The sequence below is a fragment of the Drosophila kikkawai genome, chromosome 2L, assembly GCF_030179895.1.
Source record: "Drosophila kikkawai strain 14028-0561.14 chromosome 2L, DkikHiC1v2, whole genome shotgun sequence".
In the NCBI taxonomy this organism is placed as follows: Eukaryota; Metazoa; Arthropoda; class Insecta; order Diptera; family Drosophilidae; genus Drosophila; species Drosophila kikkawai.
Genome location: NC_091728.1, coordinates 15,086,420 through 15,106,294, shown reverse-complemented (window position 1 = coordinate 15,106,294; position 19,875 = coordinate 15,086,420). Strand labels below are relative to the sequence as shown.

At 55.8% G+C, this 19,875-nt stretch overlaps 1 protein-coding gene across 14 annotated transcripts in view; it reads right to left on the bottom strand.

Moving 5' to 3' along the window:
- dpy (fibrillin-like protein dumpy) overlaps positions 1 to 19,875 on the bottom strand; it is a 120,202-nt gene that overhangs the window by 16,227 nt on the left and 84,100 nt on the right. For 10 of the 14 annotated variants that reach the window (XM_070284908.1, XM_070284909.1, XM_070284879.1 and 7 more), the window contains 31 exons: positions 19,321 to 19,647; positions 18,940 to 19,257; positions 18,544 to 18,885; positions 18,184 to 18,480; positions 17,809 to 18,114; positions 17,107 to 17,751; positions 16,731 to 17,048; positions 16,335 to 16,670; positions 15,651 to 16,265; positions 14,946 to 15,590; positions 14,568 to 14,879; positions 14,166 to 14,504; positions 13,794 to 14,102; positions 12,787 to 13,737; positions 12,412 to 12,723; positions 12,008 to 12,352; positions 11,646 to 11,945; positions 10,629 to 11,579; positions 10,217 to 10,534; positions 9,818 to 10,153; positions 9,437 to 9,754; positions 9,074 to 9,379; positions 8,361 to 9,005; positions 7,989 to 8,300; positions 7,595 to 7,933; positions 6,261 to 7,529; positions 5,877 to 6,191; positions 4,213 to 5,814; positions 3,841 to 4,155; positions 3,133 to 3,780; positions 2,110 to 3,072 (listed from right to left, as the gene is read on the bottom strand). The exons of 2 other annotated variants lie outside the window; for them this stretch is intronic. In XM_070284908.1, the coding sequence (XP_070141009.1) occupies positions 2,110 to 3,072; positions 3,133 to 3,780; positions 3,841 to 4,155; positions 4,213 to 5,814; positions 5,877 to 6,191; positions 6,261 to 7,529; positions 7,595 to 7,933; positions 7,989 to 8,300; positions 8,361 to 9,005; positions 9,074 to 9,379; positions 9,437 to 9,754; positions 9,818 to 10,153; positions 10,217 to 10,534; positions 10,629 to 11,579; positions 11,646 to 11,945; positions 12,008 to 12,352; positions 12,412 to 12,723; positions 12,787 to 13,737; positions 13,794 to 14,102; positions 14,166 to 14,504; positions 14,568 to 14,879; positions 14,946 to 15,590; positions 15,651 to 16,265; positions 16,335 to 16,670; positions 16,731 to 17,048; positions 17,107 to 17,751; positions 17,809 to 18,114; positions 18,184 to 18,480; positions 18,544 to 18,885; positions 18,940 to 19,257; positions 19,321 to 19,647 (15,654 nt within the window). Of the gene's footprint in view, positions 1 to 33; positions 2,026 to 2,109; positions 3,073 to 3,132; positions 3,781 to 3,840; positions 4,156 to 4,212; positions 5,815 to 5,876; positions 6,192 to 6,260; positions 7,530 to 7,594; positions 7,934 to 7,988; positions 8,301 to 8,360; positions 9,006 to 9,073; positions 9,380 to 9,436; positions 9,755 to 9,817; positions 10,154 to 10,216; positions 10,535 to 10,628; positions 11,580 to 11,645; positions 11,946 to 12,007; positions 12,353 to 12,411; positions 12,724 to 12,786; positions 13,738 to 13,793; positions 14,103 to 14,165; positions 14,505 to 14,567; positions 14,880 to 14,945; positions 15,591 to 15,650; positions 16,266 to 16,334; positions 16,671 to 16,730; positions 17,049 to 17,106; positions 17,752 to 17,808; positions 18,115 to 18,183; positions 18,481 to 18,543; positions 18,886 to 18,939; positions 19,258 to 19,320; positions 19,648 to 19,875 lie in introns of all 14 variants that reach the window. 2 more of the 14 variants (XM_070284931.1, XM_070284915.1) reach the window with 2 other exon arrangements.

Genomic DNA, 19,875 nt, shown 5'->3' with positions numbered 1-19,875 from the left:
TGAACAGAGACTTGTTACTACAGGGATGCTTACATTGCTGGACTTCTGGCACCACTGGCGAACAGTACGCCAAAGGATTGCCTGTATAGCCCCTGAGACACATGCACTGCGGCAGGTGATCCTGGACATAGCACTCGGCATTCAGGCCACAAATGCCGGGACAAGGATCGCGACACTTTTGTTGGACACATGCCCTACTCGAGGGGCAATCGGAGTTCAGGATGCACTCGGGTCGACAAGCGTCATAGGGATTGCCGTAGTACTCAGGCAGGCAGACGCAGGAGCCCACACTACCTCGCTGACTGCACTGGGCATTCGCCCCACAAGGATTGGGCTCACACGGATTCACATAGGGCTCTGCATACTGGAGAACTTCAATAGCAGTTGTAGGCGGGACAGCAGGATACGGCTCGGGGCGAGTTGGCGGCAGGCAAGAGGTAAAGGGATTTCCGACCAAACCGGGTGCACAAACACAGTTCGGCTGGTGGTTGACGGTTCGACAGATTGCGCTGAAGCCGCACAGGCCCGGGCATGGATCCTGGCACTTGCGATTGATGCAAGCCCTGTCGCTGGGACACTCGCTGTTGGCAATGCACTCGGGCCTGCAATAAGGAGGAACTCCCAGGTACTCGGGCAAACAGCGGCATACAGCGTTACCGCCTTCATGGCTACACTGAGCATGGGGACCACAAGGCGAGGGCAGGCAGGGATCGACAGGCTCGCGCAGAACCTGGACAGGCTCCACCCTCACCAATTGGCACTGGGCATAGGGACTTCCCGTGTAACCCGTCGGGCAGAAACACTGTGGACTGTGGTTGATCACGCGACACTCGGCGAGGTAGCCACAGGCTCCAGGACACGGGTCGCGGCACTTTTGATTCACACAGGCCAGACTCGGCGGACACTCGGGGTCACTCACGCATTCTGGGCGACAGGCAGGGGGACTGCCATAGTAACCAGGCAAGCAGGAGCATATGGCCTGCGAGCCAACTTCTCTGCACTGTCCATGGGGGCCACAGGGCGACGGATGGCAAGGCTGCAGCTCGGAATAGGGCGCCTGAAGTGGTGTGGGCTGGCACAGGACAAATGGATTACCCTGGTATCCAGCCGGACACTGACACTGGGCCACATGATTGTGTACTTGGCAGGTGGCTCCCGATCCACATGTACCAGGACAAGGGTCCTGGCAACGATTGCGGATGCAAGCCTTGTCCCAAGGACACTCGGTGCTCAGTACGCACTCCGGGCGACATCCCACGTAGGGATCACCCAGATACAAGGGCAGGCAACTGCATATACCATTGGCACACTGAGCATTGGGACCGCAAGGCGAGGGCTGACAGGGATCATCTGCCACAACAGAAACGGGAGCGGGTGCTGGTGTCGGAGCTGGATAGCAGCGGTAGAACGGATCCCCGACATAGCCTCGAGGACACGAACAGCTGGGCACATGATTGAGCACATCGCATTGGGCGCTTAAACCACAGGCACCTGGACAAGGATCCACGCACCTCTGATTGACGCAGGCTCTGTGACTGGGACAGTCTGAATTAAGTGTACACTCGGGTCGGCAGTGAGGAGGAGTACCAAAGTAGGAGGCCAGGCAGGAGCAAACCGCTTGTCCGTACTCCACTCGGCACTGGGCAAATTGGCCGCAAGGCGAGGGTATACAGGGATCTGGTGAGTCTCGGATAATCGGGGGCGGGGGAGGTGGTAGGGGCAGGCAGCGCATGAAAGGATCGCCAGTGTAGCCAGGATAACACGAACAAAGAGCTCTGTGTTGACTGGCCTGGCAAAGGGCGTTCTGACCACAGGTTCCCACACAAGGATCGGTACATCTTCTTCCCACACAGGCCCTATCGCTGGGACACTCGGGATTAGTGGTGCATTCGGGTCTGCAGGCTGGAGGGGAACCAAAGTATTCGGGCAGGCAGCGACATACTGCCTGGCCCAGGGACTCGGTGCACTGAGAGTTGGGACCACAGGGTGAGGGCTGGCAAGGGTCAAAGTGGACAACATGTACAGCTGAAGGACACAAGAGGAGATATTGGGAATAATATTCAGGGTTAGTGCAAGGGTTAATCGATTGACCGGGGGGAATCTTCTTACGTTCTGCCTGGACCACATGGCAGTGCCGATAGGGATCGCCGCTATATCCGGGATAGCAGCTACAGCTGGGCACGTGGTTAACCACCTGACACTGGGCATTGGGGGCACAGGTTCCGGGACAGGGATCGCGACAATGTTGATTCAAGCAGGCCAAGTGGCTCGAGCAGTCCGAGCTGAGTACACACTCGGGTCGACATCCCTCGTAGGGATTGCCGTAGAACTCTGGCAGGCACTGGCAAGCACCGGCTCCTCCTCGTTCCCGGCACACGGCATTGCTGCCGCAGGGGTTCTGCGAGCAAGGATTAATTTGCTCCCTTTGGATCTGTGGCCGGGGATAGCAACCGGTGTAGGGATCGCCAATGTAGTCAGCGATGCAGATGCACGAGGGCACGTGGCTGATGACCTGGCAACTCGCAGCGTTGCCACACAGTCCTGGGCAGGGATCTCGGCACTTTTGGGCTATGCAAGCCAACTGACTGGGACACTCGGAGGAAGTAATGCATTCCGGACGGCAGTTGGGCGGTGTTCCAATGTACTCCTTGAGGCACTTGCACACGGCCTGGTCACCTTGGCTGGTACACTCCGCGTTAGATCCGCAGGGCGATGGCGAACAAGGATTTAATGGTTCCCTTTGGATCGGTGGAGGCGGTGGCACTCGCTGGCACAGGAAGAAGGCATTGCCCGAGTATCCCGCGGGGCAGCTACAGTGCGGCACGTGTCGAATAACCTGGCATTGGGCAAATTGCCCACAAGCTCCGGGACAGGGATCGCGACACTGTTGATTCAAGCAGGCCAAGTGCGGGGCACAGTCCGAGTTGATGGTGCACTCGGGTCGGCACTTGGGTGGAACACCGAAGTAGCCTGGCAAGCAAGAGCAAATGGCCTGTCCATTGGCCACGCGACATTGGGCATTGTTTCCACAGGGTGAGGGTTGACAGGGATTCTGGGGTTCCACAGGAGCAGCTAAGGATATGATGGATGTGTTAAAAGGGGTTTGTGGAAGATTCTGGCTTGAAAACCTACATTGCACAATGGTACACTGGACGAAGGCGTTGCCCGAGGTTCCTGGCGGACAATTACAGGTGGGAATGTGATTCCTCACTTCGCACACTGCTCCTACACCACAGGCTCCGGGACAGGGATCCTTGCACTTGCTGCGCTGACAGGCCTTGTCCCTGGCACAGTCCGTGTTGAGAACACACTCCGGCCGACAGCCCACGTAGGGATTACCCTCGAAGTCGGGCAGACATGAGCACTGGCCACCGGAACTGCACACGGCATTGGAACCGCAAGGCGAGGGATTGCAAGCATCGCGAAGCACTGGAGTTGGCGGTGGTGGCGTTGGCCGGCAGCTAATGAAGGGATTTCCCTCATAGCCCGCCGGACAACTGCAGATGGGGGTGTGGTTGATGACATTGCACAAGGCTTGGAGTCCACAGGAACCTGGACAAGGATCGCGACACTTTTCACTGATGCACGCCAAGTGCGGAGCACAGTCCGGGTTAATCACACACTCCGGCTGGCAATTGGGCGGAGCTCCAAAGTACCCAGACAGGCAGGAACACACTGCCTGGTTGCCTTGCGAGCGACACTGGCCAAAGGTGCCGCAGGGAGAGGGAACGCAGGGATCGCGATAGGTTTCCTTGGGTGGATCGTAACTAATCTGGGGCGCTGCAAAGGGTTTGGGGTTAGGAGTACAGCTGGAGGAGTCCAAATAAATCATAATCTTACGTATGCGCTGGCAACCACTGATGGCATCACCCTGGAAACCTGGTAGGCAACTGCAATGCGGACTATGGTTAATAGCCCGACATTGGGCATTGCTGCCGCAGGCTCCGGGACAGGGATCCACACAGTGGTGTTGCACACAGGCCAAGCTCAAGTCGCACTCGCTCGAGATGGTACACTCGGGCCTACAACTAGGAGGAGATCCAACAAAGTCGGGCAGACAGGTACAGAAAGCCTGACCGTTCGATTCCCTACACTGGGAATTCGGTCCACAAGGCGAGGGCTGACAAGGACGGGAGGGTATAGGTTCGGGCAGGGCTATCGAGGGAAATTCAAGGTGAGTTTTCAGTTTAATATCATATTCAATAATCTTACGTTCACGCTGGAGATCACAGTATGCGTAGGGATTGCCCTGGTAGCCTACCAGACAATTGCATCGCGGCAGGTGATCCCTCACTTGACACTGGGCATTGGGACCACAGGTTCCGGGACAGGGATCGCGACAATGCTGATTAAGACAGGCCAGGTGGCTGGGACAGTCCGAGTTGAGCACGCACTCGGGACGACATCCCTCATAGGGATTGCCATAGAACTCCGGCAGGCATTGACATGCTCCGGATCCATTCCTTTCCGTGCAGAGAGCGTTGGCTCCACAAGGACTGGGCACGCAGGGATTGAGTGGTTCTGGTACATCGCGCTCCACTTGACAGCCTATGAAGGGATTACCCCGATGACCGCCAATACATGTGCACATGGGCGTGTGATTTATCACATAGCACTCGGCATTGGGACCACAGACTCCGGGGCAGGGATCGCGGCACTTCTGATTAAGGCAGGCCAGATTCGTGGGGCAGTCGGAGTTGGATACGCACTCGGGTCGGCAGTTGGGCGGGGTTCCAATGAAGCTGGCAAGGCAACTGCACTGGGCATTTCCTCCCTGGTCCCTACATTCGGCATTAGCTCCACATGGCGACGGTCGGCAAGGATCAATGGGGTCCTGTCTAACGGGCGGTTGAAGCTCTCGGTGACAGGCCACGAAGGGATTTCCCGTATACGATGAAATGCAGTGACAGATGGGGCTGTGATTTATCACCCGGCAGTTGGCGTTCAGGCCACAAACGCCCGGACAAGGATCGCGACAATGTTGCTGCAGGCAAGCCAAGTGAAGGGGGCATTCCGCATTGCTGACGCACTCCGGACGACAGGAAGGTGGAACTCCTATGAAATCGGGAAGACATGAGCAAACTGCCTGTCCGTTGATGTTACGGCATTGGGCATTGGGTCCGCAGGGCGAAGGCTGGCAGGGATTAATGACATCCCTAACAGGTGGTGGTGGCAGAGGTCGGCACTGACTAAAGGCATTGCCAGTCATTCCCGGTGGACAGTGACACATGGCCACGTGTCTGTGAACCTCACAGATGGCATTCGAGCCGCAGGTTCCGGGGCAGGGATCCACACACTTGTTCCTTACACAAGCCTTGTTCCAGTCGCACTCCGTGCTCAGCACACATTCCGGGCGACAACCCACCAAGGGATTACCCATGAACTCGGGCAGGCAGCTGCACTGGCCCTGCTGGCAAACGGCATTCGGGCCACAAGTGATCAGAGAACAGGGATCACTGATTTGAGGTGGGGTATCCCTAGCAGGTGGCGGTGGAGCATAGCAGGATGTGAAGGGGTTGCCAATCAATCCAGGTAAGCACTGACACGTCGGATTATGGTTCACCACCGTACAGAGTGCACTGAAACCGCAGGCTCCGGGGCATGGATCGCGACAATGCTGCTGCTGGCACGACAGATGAGCAGGGCAGTCAGGATTGATGGTGCACTCGGGTCGACAGTTGGGCGGAGTGCCAAAGTAGGAGGGCAGGCAACTGCAAGTGGCAGTTCCCTGGTTATCCCGGCACTCGGCATATTGGCCACAAGGCGAGGGCACACAGGGATTGCGATAGACGTCCAACTGAGGCAGTGGGGTGGCTGTAGGGAGGGGAAAGATACAGGGTAAAGGTGGGTCTCTTTCCCTAATGAGGTAATCTTACGTGGCAGGGGCAAGCAGCGCGTAAAGGCATCACCCGTGAAACCTGGGCGACAACTGCAAATGGGAGCATGCTGGAAGACGCGACAATCGGCATTGGAGCCGCATACTCCTGGACAGGGATCACTACACTTTTGCCTAATGCAGGCCTTGTCGTGGGGACACTCGGAACTGATCACACACTCGGGTCGACAGTTGGGCGGACCACCCACATACTCGGGCAGGCAGGAGCATATAGCCTGATCGTTATTTTCGCGACACTGCGAGTTGGGACCGCAAGGTGAGGGCTGGCAGGGATTAACGTATTCTTTAAGGACAGCTACACATAGAGACGGAGAGGATTGGCTTAACATTTGATCCATTAAAGCGGAGAACACACTTCACTCACGTTTTTCTGGCACTTGGCAATAACGGTAGGGGTCACCTATGAAACCACTTAAACAATGGCAAGTGGGCAAGTGGTTAATCACCCGGCACAAAGCATTGAGGGCACACACGCCAGGACAAGGATCTCGACACTTCATCTGCTGGCAGGACCTATCCGCCGGACAGTCGTTATTCGTCACGCACTCGGGTCGACAGGACTCGTAGGGATTTCCATAGTACTCGTGCAGGCATTGGCATGAACCAACATGGCCTTCTTGGCGACATATGGCATTAGCGCCACAAGGACTTGGCGAGCAGGGCTGAATAATCTCCTCCTGCTGAATCACTGGGATTTGGCGGCAGGAAGTAAACGGATTACCAGTGTAGCCTGGCAAGCAGTAGCACATGGCCGTATGGCTGATGACATGACAATTGGCATTGGAGCCACAGGTGCCCGGACAAGGATCAGTGCATCGTTGGTTCAAGCAGGCCTTGTCGAAGGGACATTCCGAATTTGTCACGCACTCGGGTCGGCAGTTGGGCGGTGTTCCAATATATTTCGGCTGGCAGCTGCACTGAGCCTGATCGCCAATAGCCTGGCAGTTGGCGTAGGGACCACAAGGCGAAGGCTGGCAAGGATGCTGCTTGGGAGCAATTTCATCACGTCGCACTGGCTCTGCGAAGCAACCCAGGAAGGGATTTCCATTGTATCTTGGCGGACAACTGCAGATCGGTGCATGGTTCACCACATGGCAAAGGGCATTGAAGCCACATGTTCCCGGACAGGGATCGATGCAGTGCTGCCGCTGGCAGGCCAGTCTGGGCAGACAATCCGAGTTCTGAGTACATTCCGGTCTGCAATTCGGTGGCGTTCCAATGTAATTCTCAATGCAGGAGCACACAGCGTTGTTGTTGGAGACACGACAGCGGCTATTGGGACCGCAGGGCGATGGGTAGCAGGGATCAACTGGCTCAGAATATACAGGCGAAGGTGCCTCGCACTGGATAAAGGCATTGCCCACCATTCGGTCCGGACAGCGGCACATGGCCAGGTGGTTAATCACATCGCATATGGCATTTGGAGCACAGGTCCCCGGGCAGGGATCCACGCACTTGTGACGAACACAGGCTCGATTCCTTGGGCAATCCGCATTTAAGACGCACTCCGGGCGACAGCCGGTATAAGGATCTCCTTGGTAATCGGCTAGACACGTACATTGGCCATTTTGGCACAGGGCATTGGCTCCGCAGGGGGACGGGTTGCAGGGATCGTCAAGGGCAATGGGCTTGGCTAAGGAAGGGGATGGGGTATATTACACTTGGTCTTGGACACATTTTTTACTTTACGGTTCTTACGTGGCGTTTGTGGTTTAGGGTAGCAACTGGAGAAGGGATCACCCACATATTCCGCTGGACAAATACAATTGGGCACGTGGTTGTGCACTCGGCATAGAGCATTGTAGGCACAAGAGCCTGGACAGGGATCCCTGCACTTTTGATTGATGCACGCTAGACTGGACAGGCACTCTGAGCTCTGGGTGCACTCGGGTCGGCAATTGGGCGGCAGGCCAAAGTAGTTGGGCAAGCAGGAGCAGATGGCCTGACCCTGGGACTCCCTGCACTGGGCATTAGCCCCGCAGGGGGATGGCTGGCAGGGATCGCGTACAATGTCGTACAGGACATGGGTGGGTGGAGCTAAGTAAAGGGAGGTTAAGAATTGCCTTGACTCTCCTACTTAAAGACTACTTACGAGGTATTGGATAACAGCGGGTGAAGGGGTCTCCGGTGTAACCAGCTTGACAAGAGCAAAGTGGAGCATGGTTCCGGACCTGACAGTTGGCAAAAGTGCCACACATGCCGGGACAAGGATCAATGCATTTGTGTCGGACACAGGCCTTGTCCAGGGCACACTCCGAGGAGACTGTACACTCGGGTCGACAGCCCGGTGGAGTGCCCAAATACTCCGGCAAGCAGGAGCAGGTGGCCACTCCATTTTGTTCGCGACACTGAGAGTTCGGACCGCAAGGAGAGGGTTGACAAGGGTTTACATACTCCCGGACAGCTGTAAGAGATTTAGAGAAGTCTAGAAACGGATTTCGGGCATGGCAGGGAATCCCCTTACGTTTGGCTTCAATGCTGCAATAGCGATAGGGATCTCCAACATAGCCAATCAGGCAGTTACAGGTGGGCAGGTGATTCCTTACAAAACACTCTGCATTTTGGCCGCAGCTTCCGGGACAGGGATCCCGGCACTTCTGGTTCACGCAAGCCAAATGAGAGGGGCAATCGTAGTCAATCACACACTCGGGACGACAGCCCTCATAGGGATTGCCAAAGTACTCCGGCAGACACTGACATGACCCAATGCCGTTTTGCTGCCGGCACTCAGCAAATGAGCCGCAGGGATTCGGGTTACAAGGCTGCACTACCTCTACCGGGTCCCTTTGAATGGGTGCACAGCGTACAAATGGATCGCCACTGTAACCCGGCTGGCAGTAGCACATGGCACTGTGACTGATGACCCGACAGACTGCATCAATTCCGCAAAGACCCGGGCAAGGATCCTGGCAACGATTATTGACGCACACCTGAACTAGGCTGCACTCTGCATTGGAGACGCACTCTGGCCGGCAGTTGGGCGGCGTGCCAAAGAAGTTGGCCAGGCACGAGCAGGAGGGTGTGTCTCCCACACGGCGGCACTCGCTGTTTAGTCCACAGGGCGAGGGCTGACAGGGATCTTGGGGCACTACATCCCGTTGGGGTTCAACTAAAGGCAGGAAGGGGCATGGGTTAAGTTATTGTCTTCCCTGGGAATGGATTCTCTGTTAAACTTACTAGTCCTATGACACTGGACGAAGGCATTGCCGGTATAGCCGGGCCTGCAGCTGCAATACGGGCTGTGGCTTACGGTACGGCACTCGGCGTAGGCCCCACAGACTCCGGGACAGGGATCGACGCATCGCTGGTTCTGGCAAGCCAAGCTGGGGGCACAATCGTAGTTGGTGCTACACTCGGGTCGACAGGAGGGCGGCACCCCATAGTAGTTGGGCAAGCAGCTGCACACCGCCTGGCCATTCTGCTCACGACACTCGGCATATGAGCCACAGGGCGAAGGATTACATGGATTACGGTACACATCCACTAAGGAACAGGACATGAATAAACTGGGGTTCTCTAGGAAAAGGAGATTAGACCTACATTGGACTGGGGAACACTGGACAAAGGCATTGCCCGTCATTTGTTCAGGGCACCGGCACATGGAAATGTGGTTGACCACCTCACAGATGGCATTGGTGCCACAGGTACCGGGACAGGGATCAGTGCACTTCTGATGTATGCAGGCCAGATGCCGGGGGCACTCCGAGCTAAGGACACACTCTGGCCGGCAGGCCACATAGGGATCTCCCTGATACTCGGCCAGACACTTGCATTCTCCTTGGTTCAAGCAAACGGCATTGCTGCCGCAGGGGCTGGGATGGCAGGGATCGGGAGACTCGTCACGGACTATTGGTGGAGCTGTATACGGGAGGGTTTCTGTCTTAGAAGGCAAATGGTTTAGGTAGCAGGGAAAACTCTTACGTGGCGCTGGGTGGCAAGCTAGAAAGGCATCGCCCACATAGCCCCGCAGGCAGACGCAATTAGGAACATGACTGATCACTCGGCACTCGGTCTGCTGACCACAGGCCCCAGGACAGGGATCCCGGCAGCGTTCTCCGATACAAGCCAGGTGACTTGGACACTCCGCATTAAGGGTACACTCTGGTCGACAGTGCGGCGGAGTGCCAAAGTAATTGGGCAAGCAGGAGCACACAGCCTGATCTTGCTGATTCCTGCAAGAGGAATACAGGCCACAAGGCGAGGGAAGGCAGGGATCGCGGTAGGGAGAAACGTCTCTTAAAGGTGGCGGTGGGGGAACTAGCAGCGTGTAAAGGAGTTGGGTTTATATTTCGTTAAATCACACTTCAAAGTTATCCTTACTCGTTGGACGGGACAAACAGCGCACGAAGGGATCACCCGTCATGCCCGAGGGACACCTACAAAGGGGACTATGATTGCGCACCTCGCACACAGCCTGCTGGCCACACACACCAGGACAGGGATCAACACACTTGTAGTTGATGCACGCCTTGGTGGGGGCGCAGTCAGAGCTCGAGGTACACTGCGGGCGACAGTTGGGTGGGGCTCCCTCGAACTCGGGACGACAGGAGCAGACGGCCTGCTCGTTGATCTCGCGACACTTGGAGTTGGGGCCGCAGGGAGACGGCTGACAGGGGTTCACATACTCATGGACAATAGCTAGTTACGGTTAGAATACAATACTTGGGATTAGTGACTACGTCAACTACGACCGGATTAGGCTCGACTACGGGAATAATTGGAACTCGCTTACGTTCTGGCGGCTGGCTGCAGTAGCGGTACGGATCACCGATATATCCAGCGAAGCAGTTGCACATGGGCGTGTGGTTTATCACATGGCACTCGGCATTCTGGCCACAGCTTCCGGGGCAGGGATCGCGGCACTTCTGTTGCTGGCAGGCTCGGTTTGAGGGGCAGTCCGAGTTCAAGACACACTCCGGGCGGCAGCCTTCGTAGGGGTTTCCAAAGAAATCAGTCAAGCACTGGCAGGAACCAGCTCCATTCCTCTGGATGCACTCGGCGTTGGCGCCACACGGCGAGGGATGACATGGATTGATGATCTCCACATCGGCCACGATGGGCTGGCACTGGGTGAAGGGATCACCCGTGAGTCCGGCATCGCAAATGCACATGGCTGTGTGGGAGACCACACGGCAAATGGCACTGACTCCGCACAGTCCAGGGCAGGGATCGCGGCACTTTTGATTGATGCAGGCCAAGTTCGATGGACACTCCGAATTAGCCACACACTCGGGCTTGCAGTAAGGCGGTGAGCCCACGAAATCCGCAAGACACGAACAAGTGGCTGTCTCGCCAGCAACGCGACACTCGGCATTGGGTCCGCACGGCGAGGGACGACACGGATCCAGAGGCACAATATCCTGCTGTGGCGGTTCAATAATTTGCTGACAACCCAGGAAAGGATTGCCCGTGTAGCGGGGTAGACAGGTACAGAAGGGATTGTGATTAACCACGCTGCACTGTGCATTTCGACCACAGGAGCCGGGACAAGGATCCACACACTTTTGGTTCACGCAGGCCAGTCGGGACAGGCACTCTGCATTCGATGTGCACTCTGGACGACAGAGTGGCGGGGTTCCAAAGTATCCTGAGACGCAGGAGCACACTGCCTGCTGGTTAACCTCGCGACACTGTGAGTTTGGCCCGCACGGAGAGGGTTGACAGGGCTGGACAATGGCGGGTGCTGCAAGGAAGACATGGGGTTGGGACTCCGGAGAATCAAAACAACACCGAGAAGAGGAATATTTACGTGGTATGGGTTGGCACTGAATGAATGCATTGCCCGCATAACCATCTGGACAAGTGCACATGGGTACATGGTTGAGGACCTGGCAAATGGCATTGGGAGCACAGGTTCCAGGGCAAGGATCGAAGCACTTGTTCCGCGAACAGGCCAGTTCCCGCGGACAATCTAAGCTGGTGATGCACTCGGGCCGGCAGCCGCTGTAAGGATCCCCATGGTACTCGGGAATGCAGGTGCAAACCCCATTGCTGCACTGGGCATTCGGTCCGCAGGGCGAGGGATTGCAGGGATCGTCGAGGTTAACGGCTAACAAAGGAAAGTTTTGAGTTCTTCTCATCACACAAAGAGATTCGTTCCATGAGGCTTACGTGTTGGTGGAGGCGGTGGCACAGGTTGACACTGACTGAACGGATCACCCGAGTATCCTGCCGGACAAGTGCAGCTGGGCGTGTGATTGACCACATTACAAATGGCGCCATAGCCACAGGAGCCGGGACAGGGATCTCTGCACTTCTCATTGATGCAAGCCTGGCTGCTGGGACACTCGGCATTGATGCGGCACTCGGGACGGCAGTTGGGAGGAGCTCCTAAATAGCCAACCAGACAGGAACAAGCAGGAGCATCTCCTTGAGCACGGCACTGGGAGTAGGGCCCACAAGGAGATGGAACACAAGGATCAACCGGGGTCTTTTGCACTGGTGCCACGGGTTCCGCTTTTTAAATAAAACGAAGGTTAGGAGGGGGTCAAACTTGGGAAGAGTAAATAACTTACGAGGTTTAGGGAAGCAGCGGAAGAAGGGATCACCGGTATAACCGGCACGACACGAGCAAATGGGACTGTGGTTAACCACCCGACAGACAGCCTGATCCCCACAAGTGTTGGGACAAGGATCCACACACTTCTGGCCCACACAAGCCTTGTCTATGGCGCACTCCGAAGATATTGTGCATTCGGGTCGACAGGCGGGTGGAGCACCCACATATTCTGGGAGGCAAGAGCAAATAGCTTGCTCGTTGACCTCGCGACACTGGGAGTTCGGACCACAAGGCGAAGGCTGACAGGGGTTGACGTACTCCTTGATGGCTATAAAAGTAGGAGACTCATTGGGTTCTGGATGGTTCAAAGGACTTCCGTTATTATTCTTACGTTGTTGTTCTGGAAGACACAAGCGATAGGGATCTCCGGAGAAACCAATGATGCAGCTACAACTGGGCACATGGTTAAGTACATTGCAGAGGGCATTCTGGCCGCAAGTTCCCGGACACGGGTCCTGGCACTTTTGCTGTTGACATGCCCTGTTAGAGGGACAATCCGAATTGATGACACACTCTGGGCGACAGCCTTCGTAGGGATTGCCAAAGTACTCGGGCAGGCATTGGCAGGAGCCAGCATCCTGGCGAGACGTGCATCGGGCATTTACGCCACAGGGACTTGGATTGCAGGGGTCCAATTGGTCAAGCTGTTGAATCCTCCGCTCGGTGCATATGGTGAAGGGATCACCCTCCATGCCCTCGGGACACACGCAGCTCGGCGTATGCGATATCACGCGGCATATTGCTGCCTGTCCACAGAGTCCTGGGCAGGGATCGCGACACTTTTGCTGAATGCAAGCCTGGTTTGTGGGACATTCCGAGCTGGTAACACATTCCGGTCGGCAATTCGGCGGAGCTCCAATATATTCCGCCAAACAGGTACACGAGGGTAAGTCATTCACTTCTCGGCATTGGGAATATGGACCGCAGGGTGAGGGCAGGCAGGTTTGCCTGGGCGGTGGCACAGGAGGCTCAATGATGGGTTGGCAGCTGACAAAAGGATTACCCGTGTAGCGCTCCAGGCAACGACAGAAGGGACTGTGGTTCGTCACATGGCACTGGGCATTGCGTCCGCAGACGCCCGGACAAGGATCACTGCACTTCTGGTTAAGACAGGCCATATTCAAGGGGCACTCGGAGTTGGTGGTGCATTCCGGACGGCAGAAGGGTGGGCTTCCAATAAATGGCGAGATGCAGGAGCAGATGGCCTGCTGGTTGGCCACGCGACACTGGGAATTGGGTCCACAGGGCGAGGGTTGGCAGGGATTCTTTGGCACGTCGAATTCTGTGAAGTGGGTTTATAGTATCTAAAGCAACCAATGGAGGAGGAGGTTGTCTTACGTGGCACTGGACTACACTGGATAAAGGCATTGCCTTGCATCCTCTCTGGACAGCGGCAGTTGGGTATGTGGTTAAGGACCTCGCATATGGCATTACTGGCACAGATTCCGGGGCAAGGATCAACACACTTGTTCCGCACACAGGCGCGACTGCGGTCACAGTCCGTGTGGAGAACACACTCCGGCCGGCAGCCAGTATAAGGATCTCCGTGATACTCGGGCAGGCAAGAGCAAACTCCGTTGTTGCATCTTGCATTAGAGCCACAGGGCGAGGGATTGCAAGGATCCTCCGGTGGCACGGGCTCTTGGACTGATTCAGGGAAAGGTAATGTTAAGTTTCTGCTCTTCAATCTAGTCTGAGAATAGTTCTTACTTCTCTGCGGCGGCTCGGGATTACAAACGCTAAATGGATCGCCGATGTAACCCACCCAGCAACTACAGATGGGCGAGTGGTTAACCACATTGCACTGCGTGTTCAGGCCACAGGACCCAGGACAGGGATCGCGACACTTTTGATTTATGCAGGCCTGATGGCTGGGGCACTCGGCATTAATGGAACACTCGGGACGACAATTGGGCGGAGTGCCCAAGAACTGGGCCAGGCAAGAGCAAGATGGTGTGCCATGAATCTCGCGACACTGTGAGTTTGGTCCACAAGGCGAGGGAACACAAGGATCAAGGGGTTCGCGTTCAATAGTCACTGGCGGAGGAGCTGGAATTGAGTTGTCTTGGTAACCATAATCTGTTTTATTTTGGACTCTGCTAGGTTTCTTACGCGGCTGACGGTAGCAGCGGGTGAAGGGATCTCCAGTGAAGCCACTGAGGCAGGTACAAATCGGATTGTGGTTGCGCACTCGACACTCGGCCTGTTGGCCGCAGACATTCGGACAAGGATCTATGCACTTGCGGTTCACACAGGCCTTGTCGGCTGCGCACTCCGAGCTGCTGGTGCACTCCGGTCGACAGGCAGGTGGGTTGCCAATGAACTCTGGCAGGCAGGAGCATACCCCCTGGTCGTTAACCTCCCGGCATTGGGAGTTGGGACCGCATGGCGACGGCTGACAAGGATTAACATATTCACGTTGTGCTACAAAAAACCAAAAACAACGACGATGGAGAGCAAATATTTGGGGAAAAACCTCAACATCCTTACGTGGTTCGTTGACTATAATGCGACATAGGCTGTACGGATCGCCGGTAAAGCCAGGCAGACAATTACAGGTGGCCAAGTGATTCACCACCTGGCACTCGGCGCTCTGCCCGCAGGTTCCGGGACAGGGATCCTTACATTTCTGGTTCACACAGGCTAAATTCGAGGGGCAGTCAGAGTTCAGCACGCACTCGGGACGGCAGCCATCGTAGGGATTTCCAAAGTAGTCGGGCAGACATTGGCATGACCCGGCATCGCCACGTTCCTCGCATTTGGCATTGACGCCGCAAGGACTGGGATTGCAAGGCTGGATAATCTCAATAGGGGCATCCCTGACGGGGCTGCACTGACTAAACGGATCTCCGGTGAAGCCGCTGTCGCACAAGCACATGGCCGTGTGACTAAAGACCCGACAATTGGCATTGGCTCCACACAGACCCGGGCATGGATCGGCGCACTTCTGATTGATGCAGGCTCGGTTCGTGGGACACTCGCTGTTGGATATGCACTCGGGTCGGCAGTTGGGCGGGGCACCTATGAACTCGGCAAGGCATGAGCAGGAAGGTGACTCTCCCGAAACCCGACACTCGGAATTGGGTCCACATGGAGAAGGCTGGCAGGGATTCTGTGGTCTCTCCTCGCGTTGTACTGGAAAAACGTTTGTCTTAGGCACGGGAGCAGAATCAGTCGAAATCCAGGATGACTTACTCAAAGGCTGACAGCTAACGAAAGGATTTCCAGACATGCCTGCTGGGCATCGGCAGAAGGGACTGTGATTGACCACATTACAGAGGGCATTGAAGCCACAAGTACCAGGACAGGGGTCACGGCATTTCATATTGTGGCAAGCCTGATCGGCAGGACAATCGGAATTGCTGACACACTCGGGACGGCATTGCGGCGGACTGCCCACATAGTCGTTCAAGCAGGAGCAGACCGCGGTCTGCTGCACCACACGGCACTGACTATTCGGACCACATGGTGAGGGCTGGCAGGGATTCTGGATTTTAGCGGGAGCCACCGGTCGGCACTCGAAGAAGGCATTCCCGGACATTTGCTCGGGACAGCGGCAGATGGGAATGTGGTTGGGGACCTCGCAAAGGGCATTCACGCCGCATGTTCCAGGACAAGGATCGATGCACTTGTTCCTCACGCAAGCCCTATCCCTAGGACAATCCATGTTCAACACGCACTCAGGACGACACGAGACATAGGGATCACCCTGGTACTCTGCTATGCAAGAGCATTGACCATTTCGACAAAGGGCATTTGAGCCGCAAGGTGAAGGATTGCAGGGATCATCTGCAACTGGTGGCGCGGTGGCTACAGTAAGGAGGAAGGAGGAGGAAGGTAAACAATTGCTGGATTTCTCAAGTGTTTCAGGACACCTACGTTCTGGAGGCTTAGGATTACAATTGGTGAACGGATTGCCGATATAACCATCGATGCACGAGCAGAGAGGCGTATGATTGATGACACTGCAAAGGGCGTTGAGTCCGCAGGCTCCGGGACAGGGATCGCGACACTTCTGATTGATGCAAGCCAGCTGACTGGGACATTCCGAGTTGATAGTACACTCGGGGCGACAGTTGGGAGCCTGGCCAATGAAGGTGGCCAAGCAGGAGCAAGCAGGCACTCCATTGATGTTTCGGCACTCGGAATTGGGACCACAGGGCGTGGGCACACAAGGATCTCGCAGGGGTTCATCTTTGGTCTCGATAGGCGGGGCTATGGTTTGGAATATTTTACAACTCTTGTTTATCTCGGAGCAAATAAGGGTGATCTTACGTGGAATGGTAAAGCAACGCGTAAAGGCGTCGCCTGTAAACCCGCTGAGGCAACTGCAAATGGGACTGTGATTGCGCACCCTACACACGGCATTACTGCCACAGGTGTTCGCCGTGCAAGGATCTACGCACTTCTGGTTAACGCAGGCCTTATCCGCGGAGCACTCCGAGGAGATGGTGCACTCTGGCCGGCAGGCGGGTGGAGTTCCCACAAACTGGGGCAGGCAGGAGCAAACCGATTGCTCATTGGACACGCGACACTGGGAGTTGGGACCGCAAGGCGTGGGCTGGCAGGGATTAACGTACTCGTTTTGGGGGGCTACAGTACGGGAGGGACATGAGTAAATGGCAAGAGGGATACTCCATTAATTGCTTACGTTCCGGCTGACGAGTGCATAGGCGGTATGGGTCACCCACATAACCAGCCAGGCAATTGCATGTGGGCAGATGGTTGACTACTTGACAGTTGGCATTGAGACCACAGGTACCAGGACACGGATCCTGACACCTCAGCTGCTGGCAGGCCCTGTTCGATGGACAGTCCGAGTCCAGCATACACTCCGGGCGGCAGCCCTGATACGGATCTCCAAAGTATTCCGGTAGGCACTGGCAGGATCCAACGCCATTTCTATCGCGGCAGACGGCATTCGTTCCACAAGGACTTGGGTTGCAAGGGGTTCGGATCTCTATGTCTCTCACAATCTCCGGATTACACTGTACGAACGGATCTCCGGTAAAGCCCTGCAGGCAGATGCACTGCACCGCATGGCTGACCACACGGCACTCGGCATTGAGGCCACAGCGTCCTGGGCATGGGTCCACGCACTTTTGATTGACGCAGGCCATCTGGCTGACACAGTCCGAGCTGGTCACACACTCAGGCCGGCAATTGGGCGGGCGTCCTATGTAGGTTTCCAGGCAGGAACAAGCGGGGGCTTCTCCCACAGGTCGGCATTGGGAATAGGGTCCACAGGGAGATGGGCGACACGGATCAGTGGGCACAACATCGCGAATGGGCTCAACTGGGAAAAGGTAATTCTCCTTTAAATGATGACCCTTGGTGGCTTTGGAATTCTTACTCTGAGGCTGGCAGCGAATGAAGGGATTGCCCGTAAAACGATCAGGACATGTGCAGAAGGGACTGTGGCTGACCACAGCACAATTAGCTCCAACACCACAAGTGCCAGGACAAGGATCTCCACACCGTTGATTCAGACAAGCTTGCTGAGGGGCACACTCCGAATTCGAGGTGCACTCTGGACGGCATGAAGGCGGAGCTCCAATGAAGCTGGGAAGGCACGAACAAACTGCCTGCTGATTAACCTCGCGGCACTGAGAGTTAGGGCCACAAGGCGATGGACGGCAAGGATTGGTTACAACTGAAACTATTGGTGGATTTGATTTGGGATTTTTAGAGGAAATTCTCAGGGGAAAGGTATAACTCAAAGACGTACTCTGCACGGGGGAGCAGCGGATGAAGGCACTGCCGGCAGTGCCATCGGGGCATCTGCACATAGGCACATGATTGATGACATCGCAGATGGCATTCTCGCCACAAGTGCCCGGACAGGGGTTCAAGCACTTGCTGCGCAGGCAGGCCTTGTCCCTGGAACAATCCGAATTCAAGACGCATTCCGGCCGGCAGCCGGAATACGGATCTCCATGGAACTCGGCCAGACAAGTGCACACTCCACTGTTGCACTGGGCATTGGCTCCACAAGGTGATGGGTTGCAGGGATCCACATATTCGCCTATCAGGGGAGGAGTTACTTGGTTTAGACAGAAGACATTTTGCTGACATTCCTCAGCCTTACTTTGCACAGGTTCGGGCGGGGCAGGACGACAGCTGCTAAACGGATCACCCGTAAAGCCAGCTGGGCATACACAGATGGGCGTGTGGTTGACCACATTACAGTTGGCGGCATAGCCACAGGATCCGGGACAGGGATCTATGCACTTCTCCCGTATACAGGCAAGATTGGAGGCACACTCAGCACTGATGGTGCACTCGGGTCTACAGTTGGGCGGGGCACCTAGGAATTCGGGCAGGCAGGAACAGGAAGGCACACCCTGTACATTACGGCACTGACTGTTTAGGCCACAGGGCGATGGCAGGCAGGGATCGCGCTCAACACGTTCGATTACGGCAGGTGGGGCTAAGGTGGATATATTACTACTATGAACATCATCAAGGGGGCACAAACTCTTACGTGGCAGGGCATAGCATCGGGTAAAGGAGTCACCGGTGAATCCCTGACGACACTGACATAGAGGACTGTGATTGCGAACACGGCACTCGGCATTGAGGCCACATGTGCCGGGACAGGGATCCTGGCAACGCTGGCTGATGCAAGCCTTGTCGGTGGGACACTCGGTACTTAACACACACTCTGGTCGGCAGTTGGGGGGCAGGCCAATGTGGAGTTCTAGGCAGGAGCACACAGCTTGACCGTTGAGTTCGCGACACTGAGAGTTGGGACCGCACGGCGAGGGGCGACAGGGCAGAGTAGGTTCGGCCAAACGAATCGCTGGAAAAGGGTGGTTCAGGGCCATAAAAACCTGGTTTATGGTTGATGTTTATGGTATCTTACGTTGTGCCGGTTCCACATGGCAGTAACTATACGGATTGCCCGTATATCCGATGCGGCAGGTACAGGTGGGCAAGTGGTTTGTGACACTGCAGTCGGCATTGGTGCCACAGGTGCCTGGACAGGGATCCCGGCACTTTTGCTGCTGGCACGCCTTGTTCGAGGAACAGTCCGAGTTCCGAACGCATTCCGGACGACATGACTGATATGGATCACCAAAATGATCGGGCAGACACTGGCAGGAACCAATGCCATTCCTTTCACGGCAAACAGCATTCGAGCCGCAGGGATTGGGTTCGCAGGGGGTCACCTGTTCATTGACAATGCGCTCTAAAGGGAGGAGTAAGAGATGGAGTCGTATGGGAGGGAGAGACAAACGTGGACAGAGATTAGCATTTTTAGCTCTCGATCGATCTGGGTTTAGTACATTTTTGCAACACACCTGGCGTTGGCTTTGGCAACTGATTAATCCGTTTGCAGTGGTGGTATTATTGTAGCGGGATTAGAGTACGAGTACGAGTTAAGGTGTTGGCATTAATCGATCCTCTGGAGGACAAT